Raw genomic sequence first — 22,576 nt, forward strand, 5'->3', positions numbered from 1 at the left:
ATACCGAGTGATGACACAAAAGATCTATTTATATATACATACGTTGTCTTTTGTTTTTGAGAAGACTAAATTTATGAAAAAGCACAACTTTTTTAACTTGTAGGTCTATTGTATTACCGCAATACACAGCGTGTATCTGTAATTTATTACTGACATAATAAAACTGATAAAAAAATACAAAACAAGAGGTTTAATTCCATGTATATGAATTTTTAGAGTTTTTTAAACAGAAATCAGTCTATTTATATATGAGAATATATTTAAAAGGAATATTATTCTTTCTCAGAACTCAAAACTAAATAGAAAAGATCGTATTCAAAGCAGTTGTAAATAATTTTATGGTGTATGCTTAGAAAATTGAAGATCTCTTTTTAAAGAGGCTGAATGATTGCTGTGTTTTTTACAAGTACTTACCTTTTTTTATTTCAATTACAAACGTGTAAATGTATAAATAATTTTTTTATACGATGATATCAAACCACAATGGATTTTACTATAATGAACAAAATACATTTTTCACTTCTTAAGTCTACTGCCTCCTGAATATAAAATGAGTACCAAAATACACACAGTTTTCTACTGTACAAAGATTTTTTGTTATTAATTATCAAATTTTAATTTATGAAGTGGGAACAATAAATTATGAGCTTAAGTTATTTACATTTTCAACAATTTCTTTAATTTTATGTTTATACTTCATTTTTCTGCTATTTCCTTGGTCGTTAATGTAGTTTGATTTTTTATTATACTGATGACTTTAATCCTTTCTTTTAAATGCTATGTAATACCATCACAACTTCTTGATGCTTTAGATTAAAAACTACTGAAATTATTTGATAATATTCTTTATGTTTCATTCTAATTTCATATTTAGTAAAATAATTTGATAAATGTCAGAGACGTCCTTGTCAGTGTTGTAGTGATGAAATTTGCTGCTCTGGAACTGTGAGTGGTGGCAAAAGATTATTTAGGTTGAGCCCCGCAAGAGAAATAAGACACGCCTTAACTATCAATGAGTTTCTTGTTGGTATGATTTTGCAGCTTCAATTATTATCGAGTTCTAACATTCCGGCCCCACTTCACCAGTTGTCATGGCAAGGATAGCCGTCAAGCAATTATTATAGTCAATATAAAATTAGAATAAGTCATTAAGGATATAATGTATAATCAAAATATTTGATTACTCTAAAATCTAAAGCACTAAAAACAATAAATCGTTTATATGAGATTCCTTCGAAATAATTTTGATACTGTTTACATAGGACAAACATCTTAATATTTATATCATAGATTGAGCAATCATAAATAAAACAGCATTAACACAACACGAAATAGAAGAAAACCAAACATATCAGTTTATATTTTACTAAAGATTTAGTTTGAAACCTCGAGATTATATTTACTAAAATGGACTTAAAATCGATAACAAACATTCAAGAAATGAAGATTTAAGAATAATACCATTTTGTGAAGATCATTTTTTTACTAAATAAACTTGATCTTTTTAATAATCTCATTCTTTATTAAACTGAATTCCATAATATACTTTCAAATAGTTCGTAAGAACAAAAATTCAATGTCTGAGGCTTTTCTATAGCTAAAAGTTTATGATTGAATAATTGATATGTTTAATAATTTGATTTGGTTCAACATCATCACTTTATTGTATTAAACACGCTGTATACTACCCCTATTTAACAATTACAATATTTGTACTGACTAATACATGTTATTGCCTTGATGTAAATCTTTGTTGTCTAGTAACCAAGTGCATGTTTAACGGTGTTTTTGTATGTAGAGGTAGTAAAATTTATAAAATTTAAATATGAATTCGGTACTTGTTTCAAAAAGTCCTTACAAAAAAATTAGAAATGAAGTGAAATAAAATCATCGAAGTAACTATACATATTATACAAAGAAAAAATATCAGGTGAAAACAGGTAAAATTAAAATTCTCTGTCTTTTATTACTAACATTAGAAAATACATGTTTGTTTTTGATAAAAAAAGGTAATGACAGGATGTCATATAAATTGTTCATAACTGTGAGGTTCTAAGCATTGTGAAATTAGCCTAAGTTATATCTAGCAGTAGATAGCATTTAGTATCGAATATATCCTCTAAAAAAATGTGTAGTGTCATTGGAGTGCTTAGAGTTCTTAATACTTTGTACCGTTTCTGTTCTTTATGATTTATGCGTAGAAAATCGTTTATTTAACGTAGTGTCGTCTGAAGATAATCAGTTGTATTCTAATTTGGGAAAATATTTGTTTAGTTTTGAATTAATTCCATTTAAGTATTGAGACAATTTATGTATATAACTATTTTCGCTTTCTCCCATTATTTTGTGTTCCTTTGGATCCATGGGGGATGTGTGTATGTATATATGTTTTCAAACTTATTTGATATAAAAATATAGAATAGTGTGAAAAATCAGTTCAAATATATTATTTATACCTTAAATATGATAAAAATGCTCATGTCTTTCGTATCACAATCTTACTGTTTTTGTTGGTGCCTATTTTGATAATAAATGTTTAATATTGACTAGTTTTTGATCAAATATTCTGAATACACAAATTTCTACCTACAGTTGTTTGAGATTATTGCCATAGATTGACATTGACATCAAAAATTCGACCATTTTGAAATTTCCAATTGGCTGCTAGTTATATTCGTGATACTTTACTGATTTAAGCAAAATTTTAACGCTTTCATAATTTACTTTTAAGCATATTGAATGAGCATTTGGAAGTGGTGGGAATTTATTTCCTTTGGGTAATAAACAGCTTTGGAGTTTTTTGTAGAGCTAGGAATAAAAGGTATGCCAATTTCTTTTATTTCGTTGCAAAAACAAAGTCCATCTTCTTTTGTAAAAAACGTTGAGAACGTTTCATGCCTAATTCGCTGATCTTTGTGATATCAAGGACATTAGCAAGTAAGTTCCACTGTTTTAAACGAGAGCCTGAAAGTTCTGCTTTATTTTTCGGTAAATTGGTTCGCTTCACAGAGAATGGTTCATATTTTATGTCTCGAACTTCAATAAATTGTTGTTTATCACTCGATTGCCATCTGGAGGCACTGAATGTAAAAACCCTACTCTGATCTAGCAGTATTTTTAAATGTATTATAACTGATTGAAATTAATAAAAAAAATTGAAAATGAGTATTATTTATATAACTATCCCTAAGCAAACTTAATGTCAAAAAACGGTATTTTCTTTTCGTTTTTGTGTATAATTGACCAAAAAATCATAATATAAACTTTAAACTAAACTAAAATTAACTAATTAACTAAACTAAAATTATTTTGTTTGTTGATTATTGTAATCTTAATCTGTTTTAGTTTTGTGAAGCTCAAAGAATCAACTTTAAGAATAACTATGGGTAAATAAAATTAATAAAACTACCCCTTATAGTTGAATTAAACAGTGCATGTTTTGTGGGGATTTTTTTTACTTAAAGTTACACAAGAAAAACATTTTTTTAAACACCCTTGTGTTTATTTAAGGAGTTCTTAATTAATGATATAGGTATAATGTGCTTATTCAAATCATGTCTACATTATTAGGGGTGGATGGGCAATGTGGGAAAACGAAAAAAATTTCCAGAGGGTTGATGTGAAAATTCCATATGGGCTGAACTGGTAGACTAATATGAAACAAAAATCATTCACGAGTATACATTTAAATATCTAGTAGTAAAATTCGTATACAAATTTCATTCAGTACTAGCGCAACCTAACCTAACCACCCATAATTTGTTTTGTCGTTGTTAATTTTGAGGTAAAATTCTATTCTCACAAAGCCGGTGCTCAATTCCTATTAACCCATATACACTATGGTGTATACAAAAAATTAATTATGTTTTTCACAAGTGACACGGAAAAATGGATTTCTAAAAAAATTCTCACCAAATAATCGCTATTAATTTGGCTGTTTTTATTTTTTCTCAGTTCACTAGAAAAAAGAAATAAATCATATTTCATCATTAATTGATTGGAAACATGTTTTTGAAGAATTTTGTAGGAAATTTAATGCTATACAAAAAAGGTATCATCAATCAAATTTGAATCTTCAATATCATTCAAATGATGAGGTTTACGGAAAAAATGTAAGATATCCTTTTTATAGAGCATTAAACTTCCTACAAAATTTTTCAAGAACATATTTCTATACAATCAATTAATAATGAAGTATGAATTTTTTCTCTATTCGACTGAGAAAAAATGAAAAACAGAGATTCAGAGAATCCTTTTATTGAAGCTCATATTGATTATTTGTTCCACCCTACTGATATATGAATTGATTATCGATTTAAAAATTAAAATTTGGAAAATAAATTGGATTTGTTTATGTTTTTATGTAGTAAAAAAGTGTAATATAGAATATTTTACGTCTTTAATGTTGTAAATTTTTTTTATTTGTATTATTGACTCTAAAACTACGACTTTTCAGATGACACTATGTTGCATATTCATTATTTTCATCCTTATTAAAAAATGTTTTAATTTTGGAACATAACGGTATGTAGTATAAAAAAATTAGACTAAAAATATTTAATTTTCTTTCTAATTTTGTAATTAATGTGATCAATAAATTTATCTTTTTATTTCGAATTTGTCCTCTATTTATTTATCTATTGATTATTCGACACAATTTTTGTAACCGAAAACAAACAACATTTTCATGGTATTCATTCAAGTTTGAGAATTATCCTTCATTTTAATGAAACTGTATTTAAAATTAAATCAATTGATGATTATTTACTCAGTAAAAATTATTTTTAAATTTTCAAAATAGCAACAAAATGGGGTTTGTCTTTGAAACTCGGTCTTAGATAGACATTTTCAATTCGTGATCTATATATTTAGGCATTTTAAGCCGTTAGCATGGAATTTCTCTCTTTCTCTCTTCCATCACCTCTACGTACCATCCTCTGCTCGGTCTTCCTTTTTTCTTGTTCCTCATTGTTCTATATTCATCATTTTTTTTGTTGCTCCAAAATCTGGATTTCTGTTTGTACATTATTTTTTTGGATCTTATTATTTTTTTAGTTCTGTTTCTCCAAATACATCCCTTATTTCATTATTTGTACTTCTCAGCCATAATTCTTCCCCCTTTTTACCTCTTTTCTTCTATTATTTTCTTCTATTTCTTTCCACATTTCGCTAAGTAGGTCACTATTGTCGTCCTTGAGAACCACCCCAAGATATACATTACTCTGAACTTCTTTCAAGCTATTTGCTTTTCCTTCATTCAATTCTATTAAAAAACTTTTCATTGCTCTTTTCCCTTATGGTGTTGTCATTATCATGAACTTTGATGTATCTTCATTGACTCACTGATTCACTGTCGTTTCTATGAAGACTCTTCAAAGTTCCTTATCACATTTTCTGATGTTGAAAGGATCACTACGTCGTCTGCGTATGCCAGTCGTTGTGATATACACCTTGTTATTAAGGGAAACTTGGACTTACAGGATATCGAAGGTTGCGTTGACAATTCTAGTTACAGCATAACGTCCTTTATTCTCCCATTGCGTATCTCTGAAAATCCTCAAATAAAAATGAATGTTGGTTAACTAATATTTAATCCAACATATCTTATTCACAAAAATGGGCAACGTAGCCTCGAAAAACAACAATGTACAAGACAAAACAAAAACCAGAAAATACAATTCGCGACTCAACAACAATTTAAACAGTTTCTTCATTAATATAAACCATTGGGGAACAGCGGAGGAATTATTTGCAATAGGCTCACACAGCACCTCGCCTATGTGGATGATGTTGACATCATGGTACGGACCATTTCGGTTCTTTTAGGAGCGGTTGAGGAGTTCCAGCGAGCAACAGAAGCAAGATGACTCAATGAACAGAAGAGAGCCCCGACTTACCAAATCAGGGAAGATAATAACGTGACATCGGAGATTAAGGCAAGAGTTGCTGCAGGGAACAGATGCTCCTGGGAAGTCCAAAGTGCGCTCAAGTTTGGAAGGCTCTCGCGAAGGTCAAAGCTCACAATTAACAAGATAATAAACCGTCCCGTAGTCACGTACGGATGCGAGACATGCACTTTGACGACAAGTGAACGGAGTTTCAACTGCTGGGAACGTAAGATTCTGCGAAAGATTTTTGGCCCTGTTTGCGAGAATGGTGCGTGAAAGATCCGGAGGAATGCTAAGCTGAGACCGATGTATGGCGAGACAGATTTGGTGGGGGTTTATCAAGGGTACGCGTCTGAGGAAGAGAGGATGCCTTCTGATGGATACCCGCGCCGAGCCATATATGGAGTTCCTGTAGGACGGCGACTGAGAGGAAGACCGCGCCTTCGATGGTTGGAGGACGTTGTGGCGCACCTGATCCATCTAGGGGTTCGGCGTTGGAGGCACCATGCTCAGTAAAAAAAGGATTGGCAGTTGATTGTTGAGAAGGCGTTGGTTCCCAAAGGACCGTAGCTGCGGTTAAAGAAAAATAATTGGGCAACAGCGCGCGTTTTTACTAGAATATGGCGGTTTTTGTGACTTCACTATTAAATATAGTTACTAATAAAAATACGGAAGAAGTGATTATAAATATTTAAGCGGTGATTGCGATAGTGCCAATATCAACGTTGACGCTATTAGTACCATAATTATATTATTTGATTAGAGCGAGCTTGGAACTAGTAACCTATCTAGGTATCGAGGACGAAATGGCGAATAAACGAAGATTAAAGATGGAATCTTCCAAATGGAAGTCGTTGGAGAAATTAATTCTTATAAATTTGTCTACTCAGTGTAATAGAATCAACACCATTGGTGGTACTAATCACGGAATCACAGACTAACAAAGTATATAACAGAAAACTTCATTTTGACTACTACTGAGCGTTGCTATCTAGAGGGAACCACCGAAAACTCCCTTTTCAAACATTATCTTGTTCGGGTCACATCGTATTCAGCGGTCGTAGCGTGACGACTAGCGCCAGGGGCTCAATTTGACTTTCACATTGTGCGCATGCCTTAACGTTTCGCGCGAACATTTAAACAACGAAATTTTAGTTTTTCTAGGAACAGTATTCACTTCACGCACTGTTTAGCATATTTTCGACTATTCCAAGATTTATGACTCTATAAACAAATATCGTAAATAAAAATTATAATGTTTATAACAGCTGTGTCAAGTCAGTGAGTTTCTTAATCGTATTTGAGAGTGAAAAAGATTAGTAATTGAATTACTTTCAAAATCTTTTTATTGGTATAACATACCTACGTTTTGATACAATTTTAATAGCTTCTTAGGCCGTTTAAGCTCCGCTACCGTTACCTAGCACAAGTTAAAAGCGCTCCGAAACGTTGTTGATTTTGTAGCGTATGCTTACAGTGCACAAGCGGTTCGTGCACTGTATTGATGAATAGCTTCGATTTTTCTAAATCGAATTATTTTTTTCTGAAACGGATCAAATCAAACCTTTTGATTTCTTGATTGTTTCAACCTTTTTCATATGAAACTCGACAATATCATGAAAATTTGTTTGGTTCTTACATTAACTTCTTTTTGTTTTAATACATCTTTTGAAGTGAAAGGAGATTTTGATTGTATATTCGCTCAAGAAAATTTCACAGCAATATTTACCAAATGGTTTTTCGAATATTTGTGCATAAATATCAAAAATAAAAATATTCTTCTCCATTTTTGCGTCACGTTCGATTTACTAAATATACAGGGTGTCCTATATTCGACTTCCAACGCGCTAGGGGAAATTCCTTTGGTAAAATTATGCCTATCGAGATGGGGAACTTATGTCCGCAAACGCATCCTTTCCAAGTTACGGGGTGTTAAAGTTTTAAAAATAAAACGATTTTTTGTCGATTAATTTGAAATGGTGTGATCGATTGTTATTGAAACTTTTTGAATATTATAAGGTTGATAAACTACTTGTTTTAACATGAATAGATGATTTCAAGTTTTTCCCAGCGACATGCAGTTTTTTTTAAGATTTTTGAATTCCATTATCATTCTTTTATAAAAAAGTAATAAAATTTGGCTACGCTGAAATTAAACATTTTCGAGAAAACCATCAATTTGTAACCCTGTGATTATTTAGAAAAATACAAAACAGTTTCTGCTTTAGCTTGCATCTATAGGTAACTGTTGTTCTACAAAATGATATTTGTTTGTTAAACTACACATTTTCTTCTTGTCTTAAGGGACACATTACCAGAACTTCTGGAAGCAGTTCCTCTTTATACCCGACAAAATATGATATTTCAGCATGATGGAGATTCTCAACATTTTTCAGTAAATGTACGGCTTCATTTAAATGCAACTTGTGGACATAATTGGATAGGTCGAGGTGGACCAATTGGTTGGCCAGCTGGATCTCCAGATCTTACTCTCCTTGATTTTTCCGTGGAGGCATCAGAGTCCGGTAGAAAATGAGGAAGATGTTGTTGGTCGTATACAAGCAGCAATGGAAGAAATTTTTAATACGCTCAAAGCAGGGCCAGATTAAGCTAGGAGCTTGGGGGGATTATAGCCCCAGGTTCAAGAGGGCCCCATCATTTGGAAATCATTCTGTATTTTTTGATGTGTTGATACTACGAATCTAACGTATTAATATTATTTTATGAATTTTTCCGGGTTTTCGAATTCCTTAAGGGGGCACCGTCATTATTTTAGCCCCGGGCCTTATAAACCTTAATCCGGTCCGGGCTCAAAGTTTTCCGAAACGTGCACTTATCAAAGCTGCGAAGACTCAGGGCTTGTGTAAACGAAAGAGGTGGATAATTTGGACAGTTACTTTAATTTATTGTGTTTCACCTATTTCGTGTTTAAGATTTGTTTTTTAAATGATTTCTTCGTAAAATTATCATTTAAATGACATTAGTGTTAATTGAGGAAAACAGGTTTAGCGTATTAGAAGACAACACTTTTTCGAAGAAAACGTGTAGTTTGACGAACAAATATTATTTTGCAGAACACCTTTCACCTATCGAGGTAAGTTGATTCGAAAGGAACTGTTTTGTATTTTTCTAAATAATCACAAAATGATGATTTTCTCGAGAATGTTTAATTTCAGCGTAGTCAAATGTTACTACTTTTTTATCGAGGATTGATGGTAGAAATCAAAAATTGAAAAGAAATAACATTTTATCCAGTGGCGGTGAATTCAGGCGTGGAAAAGGGTCAAGCTGCACGTCTCGAAAAAACTAGAAATCAACCTTATAATCGTCAATTGAATTTTATAACTTTAACACCCTGTATCTTGGAAAGGATGCGTTTGCGGACATAAATACCCCATCTCGATAGGTATAATTTCACCCAAGTAAATTCCCTTTGATCGTTGGCTGATTTATATCAATGAAATAGTTTATTTTTCGTTATAAATATCCAAAATGAATTTACAGGAGAAAAAATTAAATGTAAGACTTTTTCCTGTTTCCATTTCTATTTTCTTATGATAACAAAATTAGCTTTTATTAATATCTCATTCCCATACAGGTATTTATCGACAGTTTAGTCACAAATAGTTTGAATTGAAATTATTGTCATTATACACTGATTAAATGAACGATTTTGTATAAAAGATGGTTCAAAATTAAGTATATTGATTAATGACTCAAAATAGTAGTAAGTAATAAGGGAGGTATAATCTATTGAAGAGGTGGATTGGCTATTACACAACTCTTATATTACGAAAGAATAATCTGTAGGTTAATTCACGTATTATCGTATAAACAACTTTCGTAATTGAGGCATTACCGTACTAGACGCCGATGATCCCAAGTTACTTTTTAGTTAGTTATTCGAATATCGTCCCAGGGCAAACTTTCAAAAACCATTCGAATTGATTAGCTTTGCAACTTTGAGAACTAAAGCTTGAAATTAGACCTGTTAAAATTGACGTAAATTTTATTGAAATGAGATAAATTGTGTTTTGTTTTTTTATTAAACGTCTCCACCATTTTTTTTTGGGTAAAGGTACCCCATATGAATAAAAGCTCATTTTGTAGGGTTGTTATGTCACAGCTTTGAGTTTTATCAAATTTAAAATCGTATTACCGGTCATCTAATAGCGAAAATGTTATCACAGGTGTTGTTACCTTTGGCATAAAAAGTTGTTCCCATAATATAAATACAATTCTCGATGCTAATGTTTGAAAATTCCTTCATCATTAGTTCCAACTGAGGAGCAATTTTTTAGTTTTATTAGCTCTTGGGATCATATTAATTTGATTGGAATGAAAACACAGTAGTACGGAGGTAATCTTAAAACAGTGTAACTATTCTTCTCGACCATTTCGTCTACAGTATATTCTTTGGAAATTATTTTTGTTTCTAAAACCTGTGTCTCCTTTGGAAGACTATTTAGCTGGAATTTAACGAATTTATGTTGGATGGTAAGAGGCGTTATCTAACACAATTCCACTGTTTGCATGTAGTCATGTAGTCCAGGTACCAGTTTTTCTTTGAACCAAGACTTCAATATCCTGAGGTTAATCTAAAGAGCCATCCTTAACATGCTTCGAACTTAATAATAATGCACAATTCATTCAACCTTGTTCCCCATCGCATCTTTTTAAATTTCCAATATCATTGATCCATGCTTTACGAACAGTATCGTGGCTATCAAACCATGTTTCATCCAAACGATAGATTTGTCTTCCTTTATTATGATACTCCCGAATTTTTGTTATACAGTTTGTCTACTTAAGTTGGAACCATATGGAAAACTTTTTTATTAGTGGTTTTATGTATTTTTTTCGACATTCCTTAAATGCCGCACAATACTTACAATTACTGGAAAATCAAGTAAGTGTTTGTTTGTACAACCTTCCGTTACAAGAACGTTTGACAATTTGGTTCCTACAAGACTGTGCTTCAATCTTCTTCAGATTCAGATATTTTGGCCTCCTAGGTCTGCTGATTTGACTCCCCTTGAGTTTTTTATGGGATTACTTAAAACAGCAGGTTTATCAGCGAGGGACATTCGTTGATGTAGATCATTTGGAGAGGATTATTTCTGAAGAAAGCCAACAAATTGCCCCAAATATGATACGGAAAGTAATAAAAGAGTTTGAGAAAAGAACAATTAATTGTTTACAAAGAGAAGGTGGGTATGTCAAAGCCTTAGGACATTGAATTAAAATTTAATCATGTTTAATAAATATTCTTTGTATGGGTTTTTCCATTTCTACAATAAATAATTATTATGCATTCATTACTTATGTAAATTGCGAGGTTGTTCAAAAACTGCTCCTAAAAATTGATATCTGATGGTTGCATTTTAACTTTTGGACCATGCAGAACTTTTTATCAAGAATCTCAGTCCAACTTAAGTAGACCCACTGTATATTCACTGTTTAATACCTAAAAATCTTCACAGAATTATAACGATTTCTCTGTCCTCCGAGATTCCAGCTCGGTTGTGCGCATTCTCAAGCATGCGCAGTATAGATAAAGTGTCTCGAACGAGAGAGAAAATGAATATTGTCGACACCGTAACGTAGGGACGTTTTTTCCCATACCAACTGTCCATTTAGGAGTATTACATACATGATTACTCCCCGGTGGTTGAGAGCACTTGCATTCGAGGCATGCGTAATGGCTTTAATAGCCAGCAACCCTTATTGACATATTAATCTATTGATTAATATAAATACTCAAATTGTCAGTGTAAATATCAAATTTTGATAAAGACTTTATCTTTCTTCCAAAAATTATTAAACAAAAACTAATTTTAAAACAGAAGAGATCTAAAATAAAAAACATTTAGATGCATTAATATATCAAAAGGGGTAGGAAATGAGAAATTGATAATAATTAATAGAAAAAAAATTTGCTTTTATTTGTTATATAATTAATAGATGTACATAAATCATATCTGTTTACACCTGTGAACGAAATTGTTTCCCAAAAATAAATTAAAAATACTAGCGGCAAATTTTGATAGATATCATTTCTCCTAATTATAAATATACATAAAAATTTGGGTTTTAGCAAAAAACCGATGAATGAGCGCACTAATTCTGCAGTGGGATCTTAGACTAAAAGTTATACACGAATTGAAAAAAATTAAAATTAAGTTGAATCGGGTAATCACCAATTGGTGGAAATAAATCTTGACTGAAATTGTTCGAACCAGTTTAGAGATGTTATAATTGCACTGTTTGCAAAGTAACTGTTATCATAAGAATATACGAAGGACTACAATTTATTTTCTAGGAAGGAATGTGTGAAATAAAAAACTTACTACATTTTAGAATATTTTATTTTGGAATTAAAGCTACAAAACAAAATTTCTATTTATCAAAAAGCTTGTTTATTTATTATTTATATGTATGTAAAAATGAGCGACTGAAGTTGAAACTTAACTTAAAAAAAATCTAGAAAAAGTTACACAGGTGTGTCAAAAATAACAGTATGAAAACACAATTAATTTTAACAAATTTTATGAAAATTTTTTTTAATACAAGATTTACTGTTCTTCTACAAATAGGATGATAACTTGTGACTGGACATTATTATTTGTTGGCGGCAGCATCATAATATTTTTTATACACGCGATACGTTTTTTGAATCAACAGACAAAAAGGCAATTATCTAATATTTGTTTTTATGTAACAAATTAATGTTTTAAAGAATTGTAAAATACAAATTGTACTCGTTATATATTTAGGTAATAAATATAAGTAAAAAACGTTTTGTGTTTTTATTCATTTGCTGCTACTACTTCCGCCCTTAAACGTTCAGCTAGAGTTTTTCGAAATTGCAGCTGTTGGGGTGCTATGTTACTCTTCCCTCCTGTCAAAACCGCTTCGGCGGCTTTAGCCGATTTTGGTCTCTCTTTCAACTTAGTAGTACCTAAATAAATTAAAAATATCATTTCTGCAGCAATGATTTCCATTAGTTTTTCTTAAAACTGCAACTTTTGTAAAGTATTTTTGAATGCACCCTCATTCACAATCACCATACGAAAATGGTCCCAGACGTACCTGGCCTGACCTAGAGTGGCGGTAATTACTTCAAAAATACCATTGTGAATTAAAAAGTACAAGATCTATACAGCATATGTTTCAAGTGAATTTGTATGTTATGTGTTACAACACTTTTATTTTAAAGGACTTATTCCAAACAATATAAAAGCTGAACTAAATTGTACTCTGTACGAGACTGTTCCTTCGTTATCAACAGTAAAATATTGGGTAGCAGAATTTAAACGAGGCCGTAGGACCTACGAAGACCAGCATCTCAGTGGTCGACCAAATGAGGTGATGACTCCAGAAATGTTGAAGAAAATCCACAAAGCGGTACTACAAGATCGTCGATTGTAGTGCGCAAGCTAGCAGACATAATAGGCAATTCAAAAAATGCGGTACATCGCATATTAACTCAAAATTTGGACATGAGAAAGATGGGTGCCACCTTTGCTCATGATGGAACAAAAACAGCGTCGTGAAAATCTTTGGCAATGTTTCAAAGACATAAAGCCGAATTTTTGTGACGTTTCATGACCATGAGTCCATCACTTCACACCCGAAACAAAAGAACAATCAAAACAATTAACTGAAAAGAAAGAACCGGCTCCAAAGAAGACAAAGACCGTTCCATCTGCAGGCAAGGTGATGGCGTCGGTTTTTTTGGAATGCTCTTGGGATAATTTTCATTGACTATCTGGAAAAATTATCAACGGCGAGTATTATGCGAACTTATCGCAACGTTTGAACGAATAAATCAAGAAAAAACGGCCGCACTTGGCCAAGAAGAAAGTGTTGTTTCATCAATACAATGCACCAGCTCACGCATCCGTTATTACAATGGACAAAATTGATGAATTGAAGTTCGAATTTTTGTTTCATGCATCCTATTCGCCAGATTTAGCCCCCTCGGATTATTTTTACTTTCCAGACTTGATAAATTGGCTTGGTGGTTCAACAATGAAGAGGTGTTGTCGCAATTAATGGCTATTTTGAGGAACTTGGCGATTCTTATTATAAAAAGGGTATCGAACTTATTGCCACCGCTGGAAAAAGTGTATGGCGCTAAAGGGAAATTACGTTAGAGAATAAATATATTTTTTTCAAAATTTTTGGGTTTTTTTGGGCCAGGTACTTCAGGGACAATCCTCATAGCTGTTAGTCTATAGGGATCACGTTGGGGCTGTGTCCAGTTAAACCTTATAGTAATTTCTCGGTTTCTGCGGCTCCGGGGAGCACTCCTCCCCCTCGATAATCTAGGAAATATTTTTTTCTTCTTAGGAATATTCCGAGCATTAAAACTTGAATTAAGAGTTTTTCCATGATTCTGTTCAAGCCTAATTTTATTAGTGATAAATATTTCTGTAAACGTGATATTACATAAGTGTAATAAGACTTCAGTCTTTTGAATATGTTAAGGTTAAGCCTTGATACTGATACAAACATCTGACTACAGAAATCGCACCGTTAGATCGCTGGCATGAAGCTCTTTAACTATATCTGTAACACTTTAACAGAGAGAGAGATTCGTTGGGTAGAGTTTAGTAGGAGGAGGGTTTGAGTAGGCCCTGATATAGGAATTTTTTTCCTCTGCAGGGCTGGGGCTAAACACTCAACGTAGTAACATCAAGTTTATACTAATAAGTTTAGCAGAACCGTACTCACAGGCATTTTTCCATAACAAAGTTCCCACTTCCCCCCTGTTCTTTGAAGAGATAAAGTGAATTACTCGATTATCGTATATAAATTGCCACTTAATGGTGGTGGGCCTATAATTTTTATGTTTTTCCCTTGGCCACTTTTCTTATTATTTTTTTCCTTAAAACCTTAATATAAACCGTTCCCGAGAAATGGTCGACGGCAGTTCTTATTTGCCCACCTGGTACATACTATATCATCGATAATGATATGAAATTGTAATTACATAGTAATTGGACACATTGGATAACAAAAACAAAATTCAAACACTCCATTTTGTTCAGGTTCAGTCCCCAATGAAACTTAAAAATTGCAGCATATGGCTTTAGTGTGAAAAAATAATTTTGGAAGTGAAAACTCCAATTATTATAGTGATTTATATTGTATTTCTTCAGTAAATTCTCTGATATTCAATACAAATCATCAATAGTGCGCGTGAATATTATTTATTCTAAAAACTATCTCACCTTTATCTAATTGTTTACGACGAGCTTCTTTTTTCAATGCCACCAATTTATCTCTTTGAGCTCGCAAATATTCTTGGCGTTTTTTCAATTCCAACGCGTCGATCTAAAAACATTACAACTTTTTATTCGATGGTTCTCACATCTAATACCCACAAAAAATTCACCTCAACTTTTTTTTCAGTTGGTTGAGAATCTTTTTTCTCGGTAATGCTGGGTTCTTTCTTAACTGTCGGCTCGATAGCGTGCGCTGATGGCGCAGCTACATCTGGAAGTTGTTTTTCTATAAAAAAGGAACCGTTTATTTTAAATACAAAAAAAATCCTCTCAATATTGGACGATTAGACTGAATTAGTTAGTTTAAATTAAGTGTTTGACATACGGCGTAATCTGCAGTTTCATCTGGCTTAGTAGATTTTTAGAGATGTAATTGCTACACTTCAAGTTACTTACAGCAAGAATAAGTTCTGGGTGATTTCAAACAAATAATGTACATTTTAAATTTATCCAGCACAATGATTTGTTTTGTCTGATAAGCTTTTAACAATAATTCAACAATATTGCGTAGATTTGTGATTGCCAGGAAAATTTTTGGCATCTTCTATAAAGAACAATCAGGATTCTTTTCCCTTGTCGTTTAATACTCTGGATCCTTCATGAATTTCTTTATGTCAAAGCCAACACTAATGCCTCATATTTTGGTATCGCTGAGGAAGGAAATTAATTTTGGCAGTATTGATACCAAGGATCATATTTGTCCATGGCCTTAAGTCTCATCGCTAAGGAATGGATGGAAGTTTATTATCATACAGAAGCAAGACTTCTAAACTAGTTTTAGAAAAGTCGATGAAAAGGAACATGCTTATGGCCTAATTTAACCAACAGGCCGTTAACATCATTGAAAAACACTAGTTTTTCCTCTTTGGGAAAAATCAAAAACAAATGTCGACTTCGGGTTTGAGCAAATTCCAATGTTTAAGTCGTGATCCTAAATATTCATCCTATTTTTCCGATAGATTCAGACGAATCTTACGAGCGTCTGATCATGTCTCACCGTCTAGTGAGGAATGAGCTGGCAAATCTTCATAACGGAAATTACGTTTGTCAACCGAACTTACATCGGGATACTTCAGAGTACAAATCTTTTGGTTCACGACAAATTAGTGGTTTTTTACGAGACCAATCGGTTAGGTTTTTGTACCAACTTATATAGCAGACAATGTGGCGCCCACCATTCATCTAGAATAGTAAATCAAATTTTAGCACTATTTAAATAACATTTTTCGATATACGCAGTGATAAGTTTTTTTGGACATCTGTTGAGAACTTTCCACACAGGTAACAAAAATAAATTGTAGCTTATAATCTTGCGTTTCGAACACGACTGACATTGTTTCAATAGTTTAGTTATTCTATAAAGTACCGTAAAAAACAAAAGTATAAACATGATGAATTCCCATTGAGTCATTTATTTCTAGATTGGGAGTTTATCAAACGTATCAGCTTTGTTCGCGGTAGATATCCTGAACATGTTCTGTCACTAGATTCATCCACAGATTAAAATTATGCGTTCGCGGTGCTAATAAATGCCGCATGTTCATTGATTCTTTTTGTGATATTGACCACGAAATAACCTCTAACCTATGTGCCTTTCTACGTAATTGAATTTTAAAAACCTGGTAATTAACTAACTCACAAATATCAAGAATAAACCTTTGGCTAGTTAATTACGAGGATGTATTGATATCTAGTTATCCCATACCAGTTCCATGCATAAACAAAATATTGCGTTACCATAGCAACGAACAATAAATTATTAGAAGTGTAAAGTGTAAAGAATTGGGGTATCGAGCCACCATCAAGTACCTGTATTTAAATGGGTTAAGAGGTAAGCAGATTTTCGAAGATATGTTTAATACCCTTGGTGATCAATGTCCTTCATATGCGATCATGAAAAATTGGACTGCAAGCTTCAAAAGAGGTAAATTTTCCATTGAATATGATGACGAATCGGGAAGGCCATGTTTCTGTGTCAGTCCCCGAAAATATCGACGCAGTTCATGACATGATTTTATCAGACCGTCGAATTGGGCTAAAACGGATGGATATCAGAAACACTAAATATTTCATACGAACGCGTTCATCATATAGTTCACATCAATTTTGACCGAGAAAAATTGCTACAAAATGGATCCCCAAATGTGTGAATGTTGACCAAAAGCGTGCAAGGGTAGAAGCATCGCGTTCGATCTGTGATCGATTTGAAAACGATGTAGACTTCTTAAACCGAGTTGTTACCATGGATGAGACTTGGGTACATTTCTACGATCCAGTAACAAAGCAACAATCAATGGAATGGCGACACTCTGGTTCTGCAAGACCTAAGAAGTTTCGTGTCCAAAAATTTGCTGCAAAAGTTCTTGCTTCAGTTTTTTTGGGATTGCCATGGAGTAATCATGATTGATTTTTTGGATAAGGGTAGAACAATAACTGGAGATTACTTATTAAAGAGAAAAGACGCGGAAAGTTATCCAAAGGAGTTTTGTTTTTGCAGGACAACGCCCCTGCACACAAATCTCATGTTGCCATGCAAAAAATTCGTGAATAAAAAAAAGTTTAAAAGGTCGTGAATTTTCCTCCAATGAGAAGGTAATAAAAGCTGTAGAGGTCTGGTTTGCACTGTTGCAGGTTCGCTGTAATAAATGTATCCAATTAAGAGGAGAATATGTTGAGTAATTAAATATTTTGACATTGAAATTTTGTTTGGTTCTATAGTAGGCTAAGAATTTTTCAATATATCCTCGTATATACATTTTATTCTCCTAACTAGTTTTGAATTCATATTAAAATTTAAGATGTTTATAAATCGTTCGTGATGACTTCGGCGTACTACTTGAGTTACTTTTCATTTTACGTCTACTCGAACTTTTCACTGAGCAAATTTTTCCCTTTATGATTCTATTGTCTTTTAAAGTTTTGTGATAATTGAATTTAAAATTACTTGCAAAAATTCTTACAAATTCACAATCATTAATTAACATTCAGCGTTATCTCACTGTAGCTTTTCTAGGTTATATTTACAAAATTATTTTGGACTACGTGAATAGTTTAGGTTTAGATTTTGTATCCCAATATTTAATTAACGATTCTAGTCATTTGAAATATTGAATTTTCTAACACTGAATACTTCACCCTATCTAAAATAACCAAGTTCATATGATATCTCATCCGACAAGAGCATTCTGGTTAAATTGTGAATTATAATTTACCGTCTACAAACGGACAGTTTTCAAGCTAAGCCCTTATATGAGTCCTCCTTACCTCTACCTTCCATAGTTCGTGGAGGAATGTATATTCAGAATTTTGAACGAAGCATGCGCATTTGACACGTCCAGAAGATATTCAGAATACTTTCGGAATGTGTCCAAATTATCTACCACGAACGAAAGTCTTATTATTTTTGTGGTAAGGCCAAGGTGAAGGATACCTAACAAAAAAATATATAAAACGCTTATATGGGAGATCCGTGGTTGAATAATGTAATTTTAATATTTATGTAAATATTATCTTCTATTCAACTTTATCGTTTGTTGTTTCCCTAATAAAATTTCCTAAGCAGATTAAATTTAGTAAACTAATAAGCAATTATGTATTCTATAATTAATTACCTTTAGTTTCCTTCAAAACTTTTTCCAGAACTTCCTTTTCTCTCTCCAAAATTTCTTTTTCCTCCTCTATATTCTCTATTTTCTTAGGAGTCTCTATTTCTTCATGTCCATCGTTAAAATTTCTTAAAAATGATAATATTCGAAAGGAATTAATCACAAATACATTATTACTTACTTAGCTACTTCTTCCATAACGTGTTGTTCTAAATCTGAAGATTTCTCAACGTTTACTGGTATTTCTCTAACATTTTCGTTGTGATTATGTGGAACAAATGATTCAGGTCTTATACCATATTTTTGTTCGATCAATTCAAGAGCTTGCAGTTGTAATTCAACATTTCTTTGTGTCATCATTTTTTTAAACATTTCGAAATCGTTCGCCGCCCAAATTTGTTCAAAAGAATTCTGTAAGTCACTTTATAATTAAAAGATTTATATTTCTCCTTAAAATTAATCATACGTCATCTTCGATATTTTGCAATAATCAAAATCATATTTTTGGCAATTATGCTTTAATATTTTTTTGTGTGTAAATTAAAGTGATTTGAAAAGACTGCCATATAATTAAATCAAGTTTAAACTGTTTATAATTGAGAAATTCATACATAATAATTAAAAAAACTTATTTTTTCTAAAATTTCATAACAATAGTAAAGTATAAAGTGAATTAATATGAACACAGCTAAATCTTTCAAATGCTCCTTGTAATATTACCATTAAAAAAATTTTGTACTCACAGGATCAAAAGCCACTTGATATCGTTTACTTTCTTTGCAAGCATTTTCAAACTGCTCAGATGTAATTCCAATATCTTCCATAAAATTTCCAAGCATAAAATCAACCTAAAATTTGAAACGTGGAAAAATTTTCAAATTGATCATTTATTAACACGTACCAAATTTTTAAACTCGTCAAATGTATTTTTGTAGCCTTCATTGTCTTCTGCATTTGGTTCAAAAACTGAAAAAAATGGGGATCAAATATAAAAATTGGTTTTTGTTTATTTTTGACACCACCCGACAACCCAAAGGCTAATTAAAAGGTAAAAACATACATAAGACAACACAATTGATGTTGAAAAGTAAAAATAAACAAAGGTACATTCAAATGAAATGAATGAAACGCTTTTTCTATTGAGACCTAGCTGCGAGTTCCAACAAACGGAACAGATAACCCCCCAGAGACAGGAGAAGGCCCCAGGTTTAATGGTATTCCCAACGTGACACTCAAACAGAACTGCCTTCAACTCGGCGAAGAGGAACCGCATTATTGAACCGCTAACAAGAATGATCGTCCCAGCTTATCTGAGAGCTATTTCACCAACATAATAGTGGAGTACGATAAGAAAATTTGTGCCTAGAGAGTATGGAGTCCCGGAGGTTTCGTAGGGCTCGGTACGACGGTTTGCACCAGCTGGATCTACCAAGAGCAGTCACATCCATGGCATTCGCCGATGACATCGCTCTTGTTATTGTAGGAAAGCATTTGGAGGACTCGTGAGCGGTTCTAATAACTAGTAAGAAGAAACTCGAGACGATTGTAGGTTTGTAATAAGTCACTTGATCCTCTCAAGTTTGAGTAATCCATCGATGTGTCTCCGCTGCTGAGACCTCTAAGCCAAAGTAACAGAATAAGTTGTTTGACATACACACACAAATTGGTTTGTTTAATTAAATTTCTGATTGCCGACAAGGAAAAGAACTACAAAAGGTGAATTTCCTCGTATGGAAGAAAGCCTGGTCATTTGGCTAAGACAGTGTTGAGGACAAAAATCGTCTATTAGTGGAAATCTGTTGAAAGAAAAAGCAAAATAATTCGCGTTTACTCTAAGCATCAAAAACTTTGCAGCAGGTGAAGGATGGCTTACAAATTTCAAAAACAGAAATGGAATTGTGTTTAAGAAAGTTTGTGGGGGAAAGTGGAAGCGTTGAAGATGAAGTTTGCTCAGATTGACGCGGTAAAATGAAGACTTTGATTGAAAACTTTGATGCCCGAGACACTTTTAATACTGATGGCCGATTTTTCAAATGTTTACCAGACAGACAAGATTGTAAAGATGGAAAATGTCATGGGGAAAACATAGTAAAAAAGAGGTCGAAAGCTCTGCTTGCAGTGAATATGGACGGGTCAAAAAAACTTGAACCCTTAGTGATAGGAAAGGCAATGAAGCCGCCATGTTTCAAACGGGTATAAAACAATAAAAGTGAAAAATTTCTCTTTTTAGATAATTGTACTGTCCACAACAGTTCTTCTACATAGTCTAACGTAGAACTCTACTTCTTTCCGCTAAATACAATTTCCAAATTGCAACCATTGGACCAAGGGATCATCCATAATTTTAAGACATTCTGTCGTAAAGAAATTGTTAAACTCGTTTTAGAATCTCTGCAAGCAGCTAACTGCGAATACCACGGTTCTGAAAGCTATTTCACTGATTGAAAATGCATGGAGAGTTGTAACACCCCAAAAGATTTTCAATTGCTTTAAAAAATCTGATTTCGTAAAAGAAAATCTTCTAATATTTACGGAAGATGAAGAACCACAATTTGTACATCAGCGGTGTGAGTTTTTCTGACTTTTTTCGAGTGAATGAAAATGCTGCTGTCTCAGGTCCACTAACTGATGGCGAACTTTTATCTGCGACAGATAAAAATGAAAAAATCAACGATGAAGATGAGGATGATACATCAGAACCTCTGACAGAAGTGTCGGTTAAGGAACCAAGAGCCTCATTCGATACATTACAAATGTTCTGTCTACAAAACGAAAGTGTTTGATTATCAACACTCAATAATTCGAAATTTTATTTCTTTATAAATAAATAAATGAATAAATTACTTACTCAGAGATTTTTCTTCAATGAAACTCTGCAGAGGCGCGTTCCATATAGGTCCATTTAGAAAAGTAACAAGCGAATCGAAAACCCAAGCATTATCCTCTTCCATATTTGAAGAGTATTGAGATGATTTTTGACCAATTTTTACACTAAATAACAACAATAAGTATACAACAGAAATGCGATGCGTAGTTTAATGGAAAATTTATTTTTTCGTTTGTTTACATTCAACTCTTTGATCGTCATGGTGACCAATACAAATAAACCTTCTTTTTTGTAAAATAACATGAAAAAAAAACATACTAAATTATGCTGGTGGCTTTAACGATTATTTTATGTTGTTTTAATCAATTTTAGCAAACAAAATTGTATGTGGTCATAGGGATTTTGGGGCAAATATCACAGGCCATTTTTATTATGTAGAAAACAGATTATTTAAATTCGCAATGGTTTAAATTTATTGATTTATAATGTATCTTTAGTTTCTACGATAATTTGCAAATAATTATAATACATATGTACACATTCTCAACAGGTAGATCCTTGAAAAATTTAGGATTCACCGCTTGTATCAGGCAACTGTGTCGCTTCAGACGGTTGATCTTCGATGGGGGCTTCCAACTGTTGACGTTCTAAATGCGTTTGACTTGCTTCAATTGGCTCACCTTCTACAGGAGGTGGACTATCAGCTGTTGTTGGTTGAATCTCATTAACTTGTTCACCTACTTGTTCACCTATTTGTTCACCTACTTTTTCACCTACTTGTTCACTTACTTGTTCACCTAAGAAATAAGAGCTTTTTAAAAACTGATTCAAAAGGCAGTATGTATATAAATGAAAGAGTATTATTATTAATCATAATTTTGAATGATTAAACAGATATTTGTGATAATGAAAATAGGTTGTCCTTCATATAATTCACACCTATAACTGAAGAGAGACGTGAAT

General features: G+C 32.6%; 1 protein-coding gene across 1 annotated transcript; it reads right to left on the bottom strand.

Moving 5' to 3' along the window:
- Positions 1-15: 15 nt before the first annotated feature.
- LOC130446980 (cilia- and flagella-associated protein 36) lies at positions 16-21,773 on the bottom strand. The gene is made up of 8 exons (XM_056783559.1): positions 21,635-21,773; positions 19,688-19,752; positions 19,530-19,634; positions 18,968-19,197; positions 18,793-18,914; positions 15,292-15,407; positions 15,128-15,230; positions 16-12,849 (listed from the first exon to the last, which is right to left on the bottom strand). The coding sequence occupies exons 1-8, from the start codon at positions 21,735-21,737 to the stop codon at positions 12,698-12,700; spliced, it is 996 nt and encodes a 331-aa protein (XP_056639537.1). The 5' UTR covers positions 21,738-21,773; the 3' UTR covers positions 16-12,697.
- Between the last annotated feature and the right edge of the window lie 803 nt (positions 21,774-22,576).

Source organism: Diorhabda sublineata, chromosome 7 (assembly GCF_026230105.1).
Source record: "Diorhabda sublineata isolate icDioSubl1.1 chromosome 7, icDioSubl1.1, whole genome shotgun sequence".
Lineage (NCBI taxonomy): Eukaryota > Metazoa > Arthropoda > Insecta > Coleoptera > Chrysomelidae > Diorhabda > Diorhabda sublineata.

Coding starts and splice junctions, on each gene's coding strand:
- LOC130446980 (XM_056783559.1), bottom strand. CDS start 21,737: ATGGAAGAGGATAATGCTTGGGTTTTCGATTCGCTTGTTACTTTTCTA. Junction 19,635..19,687: donor TTGACGAGTTTAAAAATTTG/GTACGTGTTAAT, acceptor TTCAAATTTTAG/GTTGATTTTATGCTTGGAAA. Junction 19,198..19,529: donor ATCAAGTGGCTTTTGATCCT/GTGAGTACAAAA, acceptor AGTGACTTACAG/AATTCTTTTGAACAAATTTG.